This window comes from Hylaeus anthracinus, unplaced genomic scaffold, assembly GCF_026225885.1.
Source record: "Hylaeus anthracinus isolate JK02 unplaced genomic scaffold, UHH_iyHylAnth1.0_haploid 11994, whole genome shotgun sequence".
NCBI classification, from domain to species: domain Eukaryota; kingdom Metazoa; phylum Arthropoda; class Insecta; order Hymenoptera; family Colletidae; genus Hylaeus; species Hylaeus anthracinus.
Genome location: NW_026534341.1, coordinates 3,432,347 through 3,451,070, shown reverse-complemented (window position 1 = coordinate 3,451,070; position 18,724 = coordinate 3,432,347). Strand labels below are relative to the sequence as shown.

Sequence of the window (18,724 nt, the reverse complement as noted above, 5' to 3'; positions counted from 1 at the left end):
ATTTCAACTTTATCAACGCGTTTGAAAATATCACTTACCTGGCACCTTCTTAATTAGAATATTGTCCATCAAGCATGTTCCAAAACAAACAAAGTTGGATCGCTACCGCACTCTAGTTTTCCTTATTTAAAATGAAAATATATTATACCGATTATTGTTTACGATTCGATGATCAATCTGTGCAGAATAAAAATGAATTTTGATAATACTAACAAACGTTCGATCAAGACTGCCAAATTTGCGTTCTTCGTTACGCAAAAATTTCTACCATTGATCGTTAGAATTTTCGTAAAAGCGTCCAGCATTTTCAAACTTGTTAGCAGTGGTGTGCCTTTAATTATCTCGAAATCGGTCTACAAGCTCCGAAACGCAGAAAATTAGGATTAGAGGGGCATCGTCGAAAGAAACTGAAACAGAATGTTGTCCAAAACTGTAATTTATTTTCTCCATAGTGCCAAAATACACTAGAATACTCCGTAATCGTAGAAAATATTATCGTTATTGATCGGATATAAGTATACGATATTATAGACGCAATGACATGTGAATGATGATTCGATGAAGTGAATTTTTTATGCGAATGGAGCGCGTGTCTGAAACGGAGCACATCGTGAATGGCAAAATTGCACGAGTCTGAGCAAAATAAAATTAACGATAAGTATATAAAAATGGGAAGAGATACGTAACCGTGCGGAAACACGTCTGTTTGATATTGCTTTTCGAAATGAACCAAACCTGATCGTTTCAAAATAAAGGAAAAAAAAAAAAAGATAAAGAAATAATGTAACGAAACTGTGATTTATAGTGCAATTTAAACGAACGTGTTTCTTTGCGGGCGAGACAATCCATTTCGGCGCAGTAACTGACGCAAAGTTTACAAAATTAAACGGCAGAACGAACCACCGGCGAAATTCATGGATGGGCTTAACGATAACATTGAACAAAAAAAAAAGAAGAAAAAACCAGTTGCATCGATCGTAGACACGATCATCGTCATCCAATAAGTTTACGTCCGACATTACGGCGCCTAACTGTAAAATAAAACGTAAAGCATACACGCTACTTAAAGTACAATAGCGTCTTCGAGATGTTCGAATGAAACTTTATCGACACAATCGAGTTCAATCTTCCGCGAATCAACTTGTTTTTCGTTATGATATGAAAAGTGCTTCAATCGACGTAAGCATACATTTTCTTTTTGGCGTCGATGCAAAAATATACTGATTCGTAATACTATGAAAAAGAGGTTCGCAGAGGGTTGATTTCGCTTGTAGTTTTAAGCAGACGCAATACAAACAGGCGATCGTACTTTCGATGGTATACGTTCGATAGCTTTGTCGCAAAATGGACCGCAGTTTCTTTTTTGGAAAATTCGCAACAGCGTGCAAAATTGATTGGGATTTGGAATTGGATTGCGAATTTTGTGCATCTACGGCGTGTACTAATACGGGGAAACATGTACAAAACGTATGAAAGTAAATAGTTTGTCAGTCGATTTGGTAATTCAATCAAAAGGAGAGCAGTGATGGCTTTTTAACTTATTTCTTAAGCATTCAATGTAATTAGTTCTCATATCTTTAATGTAATCACTTGATATATTTAAAAAATTTTATATCGTCTATTCACGAATTACCATTAAAAATTGATGCTACTTTAATTAATTTCCTAATAATACTATGTAATATTGTTTTGCATTTTAATTTATGGATGTTTAATTTATTTCTCAAGCATCGAATTTAACAAATTTTATATTCGCTATTCACGAATTATCATTAAAAATTGAAGCTACTTTAATTAATTTCCGGAGGATTCTGCTTCCCGATAATACTGTTTTAGTATTATTTTGCATAAACGCACATCCTGCATCAGTTCTTGAATATATTTTCCCGTACTCGCACACGTCGCGTATGCATAAAATTCACGCGTTCAATTGGTCGTGAATTTCGCCAGAAACTGCGGCCCTCCATAAAAATATCGACTATTATGATAATAACGTTCGTCGGCGAACCGTAAATGTATCTTTTCTTTTCTTTTTATAGATTTTTCCCCCAAAATACATATCAATACGTTTACACATCGCCTAACAGTATCATAATTTTCGTTAAAAGTAAAAAAACCGCATGCAACGTATATCTAAGTAGCTGCTAAATTAGCAACGCAGGTGAATACATTTCGCGACAAATCAAGCTTGGTATAAGCACGACACGATCATTTACGATTACAGGCGTGAATATGCAACGGAGAGAGAAGTAACGATACCTCTCGTTTTACTGTATCTAAGTAATATTTTGATTTCTCAGGTACATTATACACATTATCATAGGTAAATAAGGCTGGCGAGGCAAGCCTCGTGTTCGTCGAGTCCAGTTTTTCCATTCAACGTTCGTGGAGCCAAACGGCCGAGTCATAGACATTGAGTGTAAAACGTAAATTCGATGAACCAAAGACTCGTGAAACCATGGAACTTGGCGCGCAACGTTCTATTTAACCGATGCCTAACTGGCAACGTTAGAGGCGTCTGTGGCTTTTCAAAAAATAATACGCCGCGCGATAGATCCCGCAAGGTGCACGATAATGCTCTTTATTGCGGTGAAAATGAAGCACTTTTTCGCGAACGATAATTAAAGTAAATTTCACTTCCTTTCGTAGAATATTAATTCTAATTAATGTAGTTTCGATTAAAATTTTATTTGTTATCCTTCTCAGGGATAATCTTGAAAATCGACACTTCGATGCAAAGTATTCGAAAATACTTTATTTAAAAGGGAAAAATAATATTTGTTTAAATATCGAGACACATTGAATACAAAGGTTAGATGAGCTTTCCCACATAGAAAGTGATTTCGAGGTCTCGAAAACTGAAAAGGATAAAATAAGATTTTAATGATACACATTACGGACACCTTGAAGTGGTACACCGAAGGGTACGTGAATTTATAGCGTATGCTAATATGAAAACCATACGCAAAATAGTTATATGCGTTTATGCAAAATGAAATATTATCGATATTATTATACTAATTTATGAAATACTTATGTAAATACGTCTTGCTCTTGGTTTCCTCGTTAATATACGCTATAAATGCATTTATCCATTCATCCTAACGGAAAAGATGAACAGAAGATCAATTCTAAATTTCTCTGAATAATTACCACTCATATCGATCATTTAGCAAAAAAAGAAAGAAAAATCGCTCCATTTTCGTCGTTTAAGTTCTCTCTCTAACACAAGTGACTCCGAAGAGGGTCCTCTTGCAGATGTCAAGAATAAAAAAATCATTAGGCGTATGTAGGGAATACAACCGGCGCTTAAATTTTAAACTCTGTACTCTTAAGCTCTTCTTGTGTGTATATGTTTGTGTTTTCGTGTATTAGCATGCGTACATGCAACGCATGGTCACCGTTATCTGTCGCGATCGAGAACACGTAAGTACAGATCATTCGGTACATTCGTTCGATGACCTCAACGATCATTCTTCTTCTTCTTCGCACCTTCGTATCTTCGTTTTTTTTTTCTACCACTTTTTCTATTTTTCTTTTTTTCTAGTATCATACAAAAAGACACAATCGTCCGATACGACGCGGTATCACGAACGTTACTATGCTCTCCAGCTCGATCAGCTCCGGCTTGGGCTGATTCGAAGCTCTCGATTCTCGGTGTCAACGTAAATACGGTCTAAGACGCCCAGAACGCACAGGCGTGCACAAACGTCTCCAGAAATACAAAACCGAAGTCTGCGAAACGCGTTGTGCATTCCACGAACCGCGTGAAGCATCTCGACAGAGGTTTTATATTAACGCTAAACACGATAACACACTCGTTAAACGTGTACGCTTACACAGTAAGCATCGTGCGAAATATCTAAGCACTCCTAATTTCATATCTAGCGACTGCGAGCGGCGCGTCGCGCGAACCTTTCGTCATTTTACTAAAAGAAAACCTCGCAAAGTCGCGTCGAGATCGATTGGCCGCGGAAGGTCACCCCCACTATCCGGAAGACGTCAGAAACTCGTGGAAATATTTCTCTAGTTTTTATGAAAGAATTGACAGATATTTATTCTGGAACAAATATAGAAACGAATAGTAATTTAAATGTTCGGTAGAATAAACGTCAGGAATAAATTTCGATGAATTGGCTTTACCAATCATTTATTATTCAAATAAAATTTCATTGAGACAATGAACGTCTATCTGATAACGCTTTAGAGAGTTTATTCAATCGAACATTTATCGGAGTAAATTTACATTCGTTCAACGTGAAATATAATTACAGTTTATAATTGGAGAGCTTCTTTCAAAAATCGCAGAAAACATAAAATTCTAAATATGCGCTTCTTCTCAATTATTTTCTTCATTGATACTTGCAAATTGTTTCGATTGCAACGGTCAAAATGTCTTGCATTCGTAATTACGTATGCCCCATATTTTTGTAAATAAAGTTTGATTCTCTAGTTACGTCTATTAATAATAATAACAAACTTTAGCTTAAAAAGGTATATATCGAGTAATTATTAAGAAAGTCAGCTCTTCAACGTAAGTTGCAATTATTATTGAACAAACAAATGATAGAAATTATACGAAACGTTAATTTAGATATGAATTTTGCCCATTTCTGCTGCTCTACTATTCCTGGCATAATGAATCTCCGTGCTTGTGGTACAGAGTGGTGAGGATAACTCCTTGGTGACATTCGGTGGCCAACAGAGTTCGAATCGACTGATAGTAGTCGCTCTGTTCGCCATTAAGCAATGCTCGAAAATCTGATAAGTATCATGGATTTCATCCAATAATTGTTGCGTTAATACGAAACGTTTTCCGTCGAATTGCTTACTGAAAAATAGAGCCCATCGCGTTTCACTTTGAAGCATAAGACACTTGTGTTCGTCCCAAGATGAAAATCGAAAGAATATGCTTCCTATCTTCTACGAATTCCCACCCCATACAAAATACCTCACAAAATAGACTTCTTTAATTTCGTTCTCCTCTACGAAAATCAATAAACTTCTGTTTCCTTTTTTCTTTTTCTTTATTTAGAAAATATACTATCCGAACTTATCTTGCGATTAGTTCGCTACTTTCTCAACGCATCTATTTACACTACTAATTTTTATTTTGCGTTAACTGTAAGGCTTTCAAGTATTGCGAAAATACAATGACGGATTATTTTTTTCTCATTGAATTCACGACCAGAGCAAACGTAGCTGAACTTTTGCATACATTAAAAACGAACTGCTGAGCTCGATGTAAGCTCTCGATCGGCCATTCTTGTTCTTGTAACCGTTTAAGAACTATGATACAAAGCGATTAATTGTATGTCCCATTTTTCTAGATTTCTGTTTCTCTTTCTTTCTCTCTAAATTCCTATCGTATAGGCAGCGAATGAAACTACTCGCTGTTATTATGAAAAATAATATTCTCTACGGTATAGAAAAATAAAATTCCAAACCTTTGCCCTTATATATTTTTTTTTTTTTGGTCACCGATTTTCTATCGACATTTTTCACTGCCCGGATCTTCAAACCAAGCAAACACTTCATTCCAATCGAACCAATCGGAAGTCCATGAAAACTGTATATTTGAACGCGTGCACAACCTTATTGCTATCTAACATTAATCACTTGGAGAATCGTCGCGATAGTCAGTATCTAACTTGAAATTCAATTTAATTTGATCTGTTTACAGTTTGATTCTTCGGTAAATTATTCCTTGAAAGTAGAAATTATTGTCAAGGTAAATTACAATCAAATTAAGTTATTTCTTTTTATGGTATAAATGAAAAATCGAAAGAAAATGTGAATGTAAATTGTTGTAATATATCGTGAGGTGTTTTAGAAGTTTTTATATAATCTGTTACATAATTCTGTTATTTAAAAGATGATTGATATATGTGGACAATATTGATACATACAATAATCTAATTGGTGTCGTTCTGAAGAGTGATTTTTTTTCTTCTAAGTTCTAAATGTTCTAATATGTGTCAAATAATTAAGACAAATTTGATAGTGTAAAAATAATATTTCTGAAGAATCTACAACTGGGTATCTTAATACAAGTTATTGATTTTCAACCAAACAGCCATTTTGCAGCTGTTGATTGTCAATCAAATAACAGTGTTCCATAGTAAACTCGAATTTGACCAAAATATTAACACAAATAACATTGAATTCAAATATTATAGCTTTCCAAAATTTCCAAAAAATAAAATGAAGACCTACCAAAGTAACAAAATAGAGTTCAATGAGAGTAACTGACTCAGAACTCTCAAAAAACGATGACAAGCGACGTCCAAAGCGATGAAACGAAAATACAAAACACGCGATTATTGATAATTCCGACGTAAGTGTCAACTGCATTATATCGTCGGTCGTTACTCCTCGTAAATACGATTACACAAGTAGAAATTCAATAGTCCAAGCACTAACTAGAAGCAATATACGTATAAAAAAATCATTTTTTCATAGTATTTCGTTAATCGTTTGGATACGATGGGTTTTCTCGAACTCCAACAGATCCTTTGCTCGAATGGCAAGAACCAGAGAACATTTCTCTCGAAGAATCGTTCGTATCGTTCGTGTTCGAACGCTCGTTAAAAATCGCCCCCTACCTCGAAGATCATTCGCTTCGATCGTGCAACTTTTGCACACTCCCACTTTTCTTTCGCTAAGAAAATCGTCTCTTTCTCAAATTTTCTTTCTTTCGCTAAGAAAATCGTCTCTTTCTCAAATTTTCTTTCTTTCGCTAAGAAAATCGTCTCTTTCTCAAATTTTCTATCTTTTCGCAGCGCGCTGTACACGTTCTTGTACATTTAGCCCGCAGCGTGACGCATGATCTCGTCAAGAAGTCACGATAATCGTCACACGTCTCGTCGAACTCTCGATTTCCTCGTTAGTAAATTCACGACGGATCGTCTATTCGTGGTTTCCGTCGAGCTCGCGAGGAATAAATATTATGCGACACTTGAATCACTCGGTTTGTTAATAGAATGTGTGAAATTCGAGAGGAACTTCAAAAAGATTCGTTTCGTTTGTTCGTCGAAACTTTGTGTTTGCGAAGAAGCAACGCCTCTCGCGATAGGACTCCGTTCTCGTCGTTTACGGAACACCATTTTCTAGAATTCCAAAGAAAATAGAAACTGTAACCGTCTCAGCCGAGAAAGTCGTGTTTTCTTTAGAATCGAGGAAACTGATGTCCACCTATTTAAGTTTCTTTCCGATCTGAGAGGCCCTTCGATTAACAAGGTAACCGAAAAGGGAACTTTTGAGATCTGTTCACGAAAGAACTCCATTTAGCAGAAACTCCATTCTGCTAAACCTTAATCGACCGTCACGTTGGAAATATTACGTGCGTCTTCTCTCACTCTGCTACCATTTCTTCTTTTGAAATTTTACACGTACGAAGCTGTAAGTACCTCGTCGTATCATAACGAGACCAACTTTCTCTTGTGCATATTCTGCACGAATATTAATCCGCTTCCACGCAGAATCTCGTCTACTAAGGTTCTGTCGTTCTCCCACGGTAGCATTAAATGCGTACAACGTCGTTTAGCCATTGCAGGCTGCAATCATCTTTACAAAATTATATAAAAAAAAAAAAAAAAAAAACAAACAAACAAACAAACTCACTGAAAACAATAAAATGATGGTATTACTGTCGTTTAACATCGCATGCATGGATATATATATATGTATATAGTTGTTGAAAAGTGTTCATACATTCGGAAATACTTTCATCTGTCAGCGACAAACTCGTCGTTATCTATCTGGTCTGTTTCTCTTCTCGCGAGAAAAAAAAAAAATAAAAATGTCACCTCTCTGAATCGACGTTAAATTACGAACAATAATATGTATATATATATATATATAACTTGCAACATATATAAATAAATATTTATACTATATAACAAAGGATGCCACATCGTTTCGGTGCTTCGAACATCCTCGAAACCTCGTGACCTCGCAGAATAAATAATTACCGCCTGCAAATCCACTGGGAAAGATAAAGTTTCCTCTTTATAAATACTTCGTTAACCTTATCTGTCGATATTCTCGTATCGTTCCATCCGGAAGTACGAGTTCGCGTGTTCTGACGAGGTTTCGACGTTGCTTGGCTCGAAGAACCAATGACCATCCGTGTGGCTTCGTGTTGCGAACACGGGTACAGTAGGTATACTAAGAACACGAACTATACTTACCACGCGTCGCTTCTACGATTTTACACTCATAAATATTACCTTGTAAAAACGTATAAAAAAAAAAACAATGCATCTTTGCGGCATCGTTTACGTTTTTCTTTTTTTCTTTTTTTTGACGTAGTGCTCATTGTTCGCGACCATTAGTCGCGGCTCAGTCACTCGTTTTGCGTCTTTCATTCTTTCCTTTTCTTTTTCTTTTTTTTTTTTGTTTTCGTTTCGTTACGTTTACGCTTAATCGCAACTTCAATCGAGCGCACTTTTCTCGCGAAACGCAAATTCGTTGCATCTTTAAAGCAGTCTAAAATTTCACCGAGCGCGAAACAGGAACGTCTCCTGTCGCGTCGCGTCTTTGAGCCAGTGATATTGACAAACGGTGGCTTTGAAAAATATTCTAACGGCAGTGTACGGTTGCCAATGCGTTGTAAATTAGACGAGATCGGGGATCGCGCCACGGTGATTTAGAAATTAACGGTGCGTTTAGATGCAATTTGGTAAAAGTGATTCTTCTAATCGAAGTCACTCGAATTTGGGGGTTGATTGATGTATGTGTTTGTGCTTTGAGATACGAAGAAACTTGTTCTTCGGGAAAGTATTCAGAATTCTATTGAATCTGTATTACCGCTCAAAATTAGTAACAATATGTTGTAATCACCTTAAGAACCGCTGAAGTACGAATTCTCGTAGATGAAAGGATGATATTGCTAAATTTGAGAAAATGAGAAAGTTTGAAAAGTTTTGATTTATAAATAGCGTGTATAGTTTGAGTATAAAACCTGACTGATAATAAAAAAAAAAGTCAGACCGTTACAAATATTAACCTTAGAGTACCACAATTAATTTTTCGTGCATCGACGATCCCACTACTTGTCTCTATTGTTTGTGCCGTCAGGTAGTTTGTAGTTATTATTTTTTCTTACAAAAGTAGCAGTATTAAAATGATGCGCTGTAAATAATAAACTCGTGTGCATTTCATTAAAGCTACAGTCATAGGATTCTTTCAAAGTTGTAGTTTCCACTCTATCGTGTTTCAAGTAAATCGGTGTAAACACGCGAAGGAATATCAGAATCCATTGAATCCCATTGTGGTACCCTAATTCAGTATTTCTCTTTCAGTGTTTCTTTCGTCAAAACAAACATTGGATTATTTATTTCATAAGCATTTAACCTTCGACTTGGGTTACCCTCAGTATAACAAGATTAATTATAAAACTGAAAAGAATGTAAAGTAACTATGAATAAATTTAGCACGAAGTACATCAGGCAATCAAATATGTATGCAACCCATTCATAATTAATATTTGCTATTGAAGAGGATCTGAATCGAATGTCGCAACGTTTATTACATTAGTAAATTATGATATATTTGCTTGAACTATATATGCTATAATGTTTGTTTTGAATATGAGAAGCAATACCCATACCTTTTATCAAAAATATTTTTCTGCCATCAGATACTACAAAATATATGCATAAAATATGTTTTTCTTCTTTGAATGTATACTATACTTTGAATGTATGCAACTTGTTTCGAGTTTCTTCGCTACAAAATATAAAAGTATCAAATTTTCAGTTCATAAGTCTCCTAGTACGTATAATTACATTGAAAACCTATCAGTACTCGAGGCAGAAAATATTGGTTGCTAAAGATCATGGAGAGATCTCCTCCCAACTATTTTGTTCTCCCCACTAAATTACTTAAATCCCTTCTATGTTCCATGAGCTTGTACCAATCGCGTTTGAGAATCAATCAAGCCAAAAACCAGAAGGTACATATCCACTCGCCTCTCAAATATTGAATCGAAATGATATAGTATAAAAGTATCGCGTATCATGTGATAAACAGTTGCGAAAAGTGTCCTCGATTCACCAATATTTTCTGCCTCCGCTATAATCTAACTTCTTTGTGATATGTACACTCTACAACATTATTTCTTTGCCTTCTAGGTGAAACCAACTCATGCACCAACGAAGACCCCTTCCCCTTGAGCAGCTGTCTTGATTGGTGGAGAGCTAGTGAATTTCCTCTGGAAGGGTAAGACTTCAATTTTATTGTATTCAGGTATCATTGCACAAATATCCAAAGGTGTATACGTATATAAAATGAACACGTACAATAATATGCTGGCAATCGAACAAACTAGTTAAAGTTCAACTAAAGTGTTCTTTCTGTCAAAACCTCATTAATGCTCCCCAAAATATGAATACCGAATCTCGTATCAGCGGTTCGTAAGGTGTTAAAAAATTCAATCTATCGCTATTGCCATCAGAAGAAATCAACAGAGTATAATAAAACTCCCCCTCGTTCATCAACCCAATAATTGCAATTACAAGCGCATTGGCAGCGTTTTCGAGACTTTCTCGAAACAATTTTATCGAACAATTTTTTCGAAAATCGTGCGCTCTTATTGTCGAACGGTGACCTGGTCAGCGGACGCTAGGTCGAGGCTGTTCTCCAGCTCGAATCGCGCTTTGTGACTGAGGGATCGATCGGTTCGCCTGAACGTGTTCACACTCCTCCGGAGTATCGAGGCGCGGGATGATGCACGCTATGATTTACCAAATTATGCCACGCGTGACGTGGTTTTCACACAGGCGGCGGTCCTCTGACGTAACGCAGCTGAGGGGTGAGCGAAAGATTCAGAGTGTTGGTCGCCTCGCAGCAGTGAGGCTCGAGCAGACAGGCGGCGCAGAAGAGGGCGACCAGGGCCAGCTGAAAGGGCAGCGCAGCCCTCAGGATGCGCCAGACCCAACTGTGGGGCAGCTCTGGCTCGTAATCTGGATCTCCTCCATCGGTTGCGCCGCTCTTCTTCGCGACCGGCACGATCTTCTTGGATCCACCTTTCGCCATCTCCGTGGAACTGGCCTTTTTGCGCTTGCTGCGAACACGATAAAGGAAGATCGCGTTTTATCTACGGTATGGTACAGGGATGAATTTCATTCTTCGTTTAGTAACCACTCGGTACAATGAGACATTTTTATTTTAACTTTCTATGGGACGAATTTTGTTGTGCAGACAATTCGCAAGGCATTTGCTTCGATATCTTAATCGTTATTAAAAAAAGAAAAATGTAAAAAGAAAGAAACGACAGAAGTAAACCAGGTTCGTGCGATCAAAGAGATATTCAGACTGTTTGAATGATAATTAGAATGGTTTCCGTGTTCGAGATTAAATTAATACTAAAACAGACCAACGACAAACTTCTCCTTACCCTAAAACTTGAAGCTATCCCGGTAATCAAACAAATTAATTTATAGGATCCCACGGGTGGAAGTAGGACCACGAAATGAGCAAAACGTAAGTTCCGGGGATAACCAAGTCAGGGGTGCATCTTCGCAACTTGGAACTTCTGATGTAAAGTAACATTCAACATATTTTCTACAATACCGAACCGTTTCATCATATTTTAAACTTCGTTTATTAATACTCTCGATCACTTTAAATTTAAACGAAAATACAATTGCAGGAATTATTGTCAGCTTATTCAATGTACATCGAATAATTCAATAACTAAATTCGTATAATTTAAATTCGTTAAATTACATCTAAAGCTAACTAACTGTCTAGGTAGCATCACTATACTTTTGTTACATCCCTTAGATGACGTTAGAGCGCACTGCATACTCAAAATTTGATACAGAACACGTACAAAGACAATTAAAAAAGGCAATACTCTCGGTATCGACGGGTTAAAGTCTATAACTTTTCTTTCTTGTTATTTATTTAGAAGCCAGTATGTTATAGATTTTTATTTTAGATAAGTGATGCAACTAAACATATTTCTAGAGAGATGAACTCGAGAAAAAAAAGAAAAGTACGATAACTTGGTCGCGAGAAAGGGGCGACGAGCTTTTTTACAGCTTCTTTTATGATGCAATATGGCTGGCATTCTTTGCCCGCGAAAACTAAACCTATTACCCGTCGTCGACGAGCAGTGATTAAATGCGACTATAAAAAGGCATCCTTCAAACAAAGTTAAATAAGGCGGGCCCCGGTGATAATGGGAATTCGGGAGTAATTGCGATTGAAAGAGCGGGTCACGAAACGAATCCGCGTTGGAGGGGAAAATAAAATGAAGAACCGTACGTTTTAAGACCGCATTCTGTTTCTAATCGCAATGTTCTGCTCCTGGAAATATTAATTCAGGAATACCACGACAAATCGTGAACATATTGAATGCTTCGGTAATTGCTCTGCAATGATTACAATTACTCGCAAAATCGTTCGTCCATTTCAAACTCTATATATTTTAAGTATTTCGAGTATTTATCAATTTCAGAGTTTGTACATATATATATATTTCGACGAACGTATTTTAATTTTTAAACGTGTATAAAAAAACATGAAGGTACAGAACTAATCTACTCGTCATAAACGACACAGAAATATTCACCGTACCCGCATGGCGTTAAGTTTCGTTGCTGAAATATGAAACTAAGTTTAGCACGTTTCGAAGAGCGTAGAAATGTAAAGTGTTATTCGTTACATATATTATAATTAGTCGTTATGTTACAAACGGGTTAATTTTGAATAGCCATCGCGAAGTTGCAGTACAGTTGAAAATGTTTAACGCGGTTTTTCATGGGGATAGACTTGACAGAGCCGGGGGCGCGTTCATTCACAGCCAGCTTCTTATATTCAAATGAGTGGACGCGTTATGGGAGTAGAACTATGAACGAACGAGCTCTTGTCCCCGCGTCTAAATAGACGCCTTCATTCTTTGCTTCTCATTTCGACGTTATGCAAATGGAATGCGAGCCGAGGAGGTCGTTCTTTATTCCCTCCGAAGTCGTGGCGTCTTCAGACGCCTGAATAAATTAAAAACTGCGCTTCCGTGCGTTTACCCCGAATGTATTTCTGGGTTGCATTAACCGTTTGCGTACACTTTATTGGAAATTAACGAAAAGCGGGACGCTCGTCGACGGGATACCCTCGCGAAAGGTACGAAGACGAAAGTCAGAGAGAAATAAAATTATTTCAACTTGTTCAGAGAAAATTAATTGAAAGGAAACGATCATTTTATGTTAGATTTTCATTTATCAAGTGAAATATTATCGTTTCGGCGACGTTGATGATATATTTTTAAATTATTTATTTCAAAATGAAATTTCACTTTTCCCCTTTGGATAATTTGTGACTCGAGTTACTGTCACATATGGAGCATAACGCAGAGACGCGCTCAAGGCAAGCTGGGTGAACAAGTGATAGGGATATAACACTGTCTCAACCTGACGGATATCAGTGTATTTTCTAATAGAAGCATCTGACGGAAAAATGTTTCAAACGAAATTAACTTGTTTCCATTTGAAGAATTCAAAGGTATAATTTTCTACAAGGCTTTCCATTCAAAATTGTTAAGTCAGCTCTCGTTAGTACCCAAGATGTTAAGTTAAGAGGGACACATATTCTTGTCTGTAAATTTCGTGCTCATGTAGAAAATGAAAATATCAGAGTCATCCTGAAAAGACGTGTCGTGTTACGGTCCCAACACCGTCATTTTACTAAAGAAACTAATTAATTTTGTTTCACTGTTCTAACTTGAACTTAATTTGACTTATCGTCCCCACCACGAAACCATTTAGTTTCAGGACGCTCCACCGAATCGCGTCTACCAATTCGGCGTTTTTGTAAAAAATGAAAAAAATAAAAAATGATCTGGTTGAATACTTATACGACACATTGATGTGCTTCGATGTAAATCAAAGTTCTTGTTGTCGGTTCAATAAAAATTCTTGGAAATGCTTAAAAATTCGGGCGGGGCAACGCGGCGCGAACCCTCGTAAAGAATTACGTCAACCAGTCTCCGCGATGAAAAAGAGAGTACTCACTCCGCGAAATGGTGGACCTGGCTGCTGGTTCGTTTGGCAGCACGCGCCTCGACGCTGGCAGCGGTGCGTACGATCAACTCCCGGCAATGCTTCTGCAGGTCGCGAAGCTCCGTTTCGGCGTCGTCGACTCTCTTCCAGAGTTCGGTGAGCGCCTCGCTACCTGGCGCCAGTTGGTTCTCCAAGCTGCGTGTCAGCCGTCGCAAGGCTGCCAATCGTCGCTCGCGTTCGCTCAACTCTTGCTCGCTTCCGCTATCAGAGATCCCACTGTCCGAGAGCGAGCCACCTTCCTGCGTTAGACTGATCGGAGACGCGTCGCCGAATTTCGTCGTCGCGACGCCGCTCACCTCCTCCGTGGTCGCGTCTTTCAGCACTGTCCCGTTCTGCAACAAGAGCATCGGACACGCACGGTCACTTTAACTGTCTCGTTGGTGGGAGAACGTTTTCGTCTTTCCATTTGGATTCTTTGGATCGCGGGGATGAAAATGGGCGGTGGATGCACTTGCTGGTCGTGCAAGTGGTTTGGAATCGTGATATCGTATCATTTAAATAGCACGGCGGTGATATGAGATATTGGAGAAATTTGTCAAAATTTAATTACAGGTTTGACGTTTTCGAATAAAACGTTCGTTGTGAATATACACAAGTGTAAAGTTTATTCGTGTACATATGTATAATGGAAACAGTTATTGGGAAACATGAAATCCATCATTCAGTTTGGGAGAAATTTCTTCGACAAACATAGAGAGGACGAATATAAACTATTACGGCTAAGTGCGGTCAATTTAAACTGCGAGACGTCTCGTAGTGGGCAGTGAATGAGTTAATCGCGTTTTGGTTGAGGAATCAAGTGAATTAATTTACTTTAACACGTTGAGTGCCACGTCAGTCATCGGTGACTGACACTGAACTTTTCCTTCAGGGCGCGACAGTCGTCGGTGAGACAAATACGCGTAGAATACGATACGAAACTAAGATATCTACGTTACCTTAAATTACTGAAAATTTATTTAAAATTTACTCAATTTTTATTTGTTACATGACTGTATCATTGATGGATTTATATAGCACAATACTGGAGCTTTCAAGTAGCGCTCAACGTGTTAAATAATGGTAAAATGATATTTTTGTTCGCTTTTAAAGCAGAGACGCCGCCTAAGATTTCGCCGCGATCGATTACGTGGAATATCATGAAAGGATGTACTTGAGCCGTGCTCCTGATTAGATCACGGGATGCCGATAGGTATAAATACACCCCGAGAGAATACGATATCGAATATTGCGTAATCCAGTGTTGGTTACTGCCGCCGGGCAACCGGAAGGCATGTAAGACGATTATACGAAGGAAGAAGGGGCGGATGGGGCAAGTGAAAGAAAGGAAGCAAAGAAAGGACGGGAAAATGATGTTGCCATTCGCAGTGAAACTAAAACTTCGATTAAAAATACTTTCCGATAACGGCAAGTTCAATGCAATAAAATCCACTGATACAACGCTCGAGACCAACACAGAAAATAGTCTCACTTACGTCGTTGCGTCGCACGTGATTACAATTCGAAGTGACAAACATCCCCGCGCAAGATTCGGCCGTGCCAAAGGGGTTAAAAAAAAAAAAAAAAAAACCCTTCGTCCCCGAACATTCCCAGTTGCCGGGAATGGTCGTGGTATATCGATTGGCGTTCGATCGACCCACAAAACCGTTGTCTACGACATAATCCCGAAAACAATCCCAGAACCGTCGCGAACCGATGCCGGTGTCACGTAACAGTTTCGGGCTCGATATGAACTGGAACCCCCAACTCCCGGAGAAGAAAGGAGGGAAAAAGAAGGAAACGAGGGAAAAAGGGACAAGAGGCCGCGACACGAAAAGCTGATACCAGACAGCAGTGGTAATAGTAAAAAAGTGGCGTGGAAGCAGAGTGCTTCGCGAGAAGAGGACCGAGCCGCTGGCAAGGAGAGATCGAGGAGAAAGAGATAGAGAGAGAGAAGGGGGGGGGGGGGGGAGGAGTGACTCGAAGTCTAGGAAAAGGGGATGGAGGGAAGAAAGAGAGGGTTGGTTTAGGCTGTTGCAGCGCCAGAGACGGGGAGGGGGGGGGGGGAGGGAGGGAGTGCCTCCGGTAATGAAAAGCGCGATCCGCATACCAAGTAGCAACCTTCAACCTAACCTATATATATATATATATATATATATATATATAAGTCGGTATACTCTTGTATAACGGATAGTAGGTACGAAGTGAGTCGAGTCAGAATCCACGTTGCCCGAAGGACCAATCACGTGGAAGAAAACTGCGAGAATTCCTTATTTCCGGATCTGTGCGCCGCCCCTGTAACCCGCGCTTGATCTCTGATATCGGTAACCTTGGAATGTTCGAGGATGCTGCGGTGGCACCGTGGGGATGACGGTCACCGTGTATCGAAAATAAATCGGAGGGTGTCGGAACCGTTGGTTTCGATGGATTATTATTAATTATACGCGCTAAGAGTACGTTTTCGTTATCTAGCTACCTGTCCTATTGTCTATTGTCTGTTGCTCAGGAGATGGCAGCTCATTTCTTCTATTGGCCGGGTCAGTTACATCGGCAAACGCGTGACGAAGGCCGTGAACAAGATAGAGCGAGAGAGCAATAGTAACTATTGACGTAACGTTAACTCTTGGACACCAAAGAGTTTGACAATAAGCGGCTCGAGTCACCGGTTATTGTCAAACTCTTGTTTGATATTTTTTTTTTTTTTTTTTTTTTTTTTTTTTTAAATCGCTGAAAGTAAGCGAATTATTTAAATGGCATATTTTAAATGCCACACTTTGTATAATCAGTCCCATAAGTATTCGTACCTTCCATGTTTATTGACAAAAGTTCAAATTGAATGATGAACTTGATATTCCCAAATAAACTTTTAATTACAGGTGTATACGTACGCGTAAAGTCTATTCGTGAACTTTTTATAATGAAACTAAAAATCACTTAATATTTCTGCATCAATTAGATTAGTTACGATCCGCGATCGTGCCATGGATATTTACCCCAGCGTTCCTCGTCCGTCATCGTCCAGCAACGATTTTATCGCGCGTCTGTTTGCCCTTTAGGCTATTACATTAGTTTCATTCGTGTCGCCAAGTCCTAATTATACGTCGCGATCGAATTAGACGCGTCTAATTATAAGATAGGATAGAAATAATTCGTAAGCCCGGCAGGTTCCTTGTTGCATCACTGTGATACAGGTTGCACGTTTATTTTCCTTCTGCGATCCTTATCGATACCACCCTCTGCGCATCGAGACGACATATGCGACAGGGTGGGTTGGTAACTGTAGTATAGACGCATGCTAGATGATTCCCTCGTGCAAAAGTGACAAGGTACATGAATGATATCAATTAACGATCATGTTAATTAATAGTCGTAATTTTTATATAAAATCTGGGCACGCCAGAGAGAAAATGGTGGCTTCAAAGTTGGGAATGAAATACTTGTTTGGTTATTAAATGTTAAAGACTAGTAAAGAAGGAGAAAATATTAAATATATACACAATACGAAGATTATTATAAAATATTCAAATGTACGAACGTTATTCGTAAGTAACTCCTATTTGCATCGTTAATTTACTTGATAACTTCTTATCTTCTATTTATCCATTGCCATCGTTCAAACGAGTGTTCAAAGAAACACATAACGATTATTCGTGTTACGTGTATTTTTATTGCGAATGGATCTACATAGAATAAAAGTGTATTAAAAAACACTTGGTAACGAAATGTTGATTGCTCTTCTCAAATTGAAATTAATATACAAGAAGAGGAACGATTTATTCATTCTTGTTAATATTTTACGGTAAATATATCTTAGAAATATCTTTAAATATCTTTAAAAGGGTTTATTAATACAACGTTTTGGTTCGCTTAATTAAAATTCAGAGTTATTTTCATTAATACCGAGTTCTCAAAATCCTTCAAGTTTCTTAGTGAAAAGCTGTCGCCCATGTATGGCTGACGTGGCGTTCGACGTGGCAAATCTAACTATGCCATTCGAACAGTAAAATCGTTCTCATAATTTAAATTCACTGTTTTTGAATCTGCTCGAGTCCTAACCAGCTATCCTGATATCACGAGAGATTAACATATAACAAAAACCCTGACCTTGTCGATAGGCACACATATGCCAGCATACACAAATTACTAAAGTAAATCTCGAATCGTTCCCACAAACTAATGGAACAACACAATCGTCCACCCCTAGCTCACCAAATTAGCCCAACGAGGAGAAAAACAAGCACGTACTTACGTTACGCTACTCGTGAAATCCTCCTACAACGAAGCAAATCGTAAATCCAGCCGGCTCGACGATCGCGCAAGACACGTCTAAGAAAGCCAACGAAACGCTAAAAATTCAAGCAACCTCAAACAATTCTTACCGCGTATCGACAGAGGTGTCGCGGTTCGCGATAACGAGCGAACGGCCGCGAAACGAACGAAGAACGCTCGGACAGCAGGCGAGCGAGCAAACATCGTGGCAAAACGGACACGTCCAACTTTTTACGCGACAAGGGACTACCGGAAGCGCTAATCAACGAGCGACCCACGTGTCCCTTAAGCTTCTGGGCCACGTAGAAATGTTGGGCTCGTCGACAACGGTGTATCCGCAGGCTACGACTGGTACGGCGGAGCGATCCTTCGCCGGTGATATTAAATTTGTATTTTTACGCTGATTCCAC

The 18,724-nt window shown here is 38.5% G+C and overlaps 1 protein-coding gene and 1 long non-coding RNA gene across 6 annotated transcripts in view; one reads left to right on the top strand and one right to left on the bottom strand.

Moving 5' to 3' along the window:
* Window positions 1-418: 418 nt before the first annotated feature.
* Window positions 419-18,724, bottom strand: part of LOC128888480 (klarsicht protein-like) — a 71,275-nt gene continuing 52,969 nt past the window's right edge. For 2 of the 3 annotated variants that reach the window (XM_054145355.1, XM_054145357.1), the window contains exons 13-14: window positions 14,019-14,398; window positions 419-11,068 (exon numbers count right to left, since the gene is read on the bottom strand). In XM_054145355.1, coding sequence (XP_054001330.1) covers window positions 10,777-11,068; window positions 14,019-14,398 — 672 coding nt within the window. In that variant the 3' untranslated portion in view covers window positions 419-10,776. The remainder of the gene's footprint in view (window positions 11,069-14,018; window positions 14,399-18,724) is intronic. The other variant, XM_054145358.1, reaches the window with a different exon arrangement.
* The window catches only part of LOC128888490 (uncharacterized), a 47,050-nt gene continuing 38,461 nt past the window's right edge, over window positions 10,136-18,724 (top strand). For all 3 annotated transcript variants that reach the window (XR_008460265.1, XR_008460267.1, XR_008460266.1), the window contains exon 1: window positions 10,136-10,224. This is a non-coding gene — a long non-coding RNA (uncharacterized LOC128888490). The remainder of the gene's footprint in view (window positions 10,225-18,724) is intronic.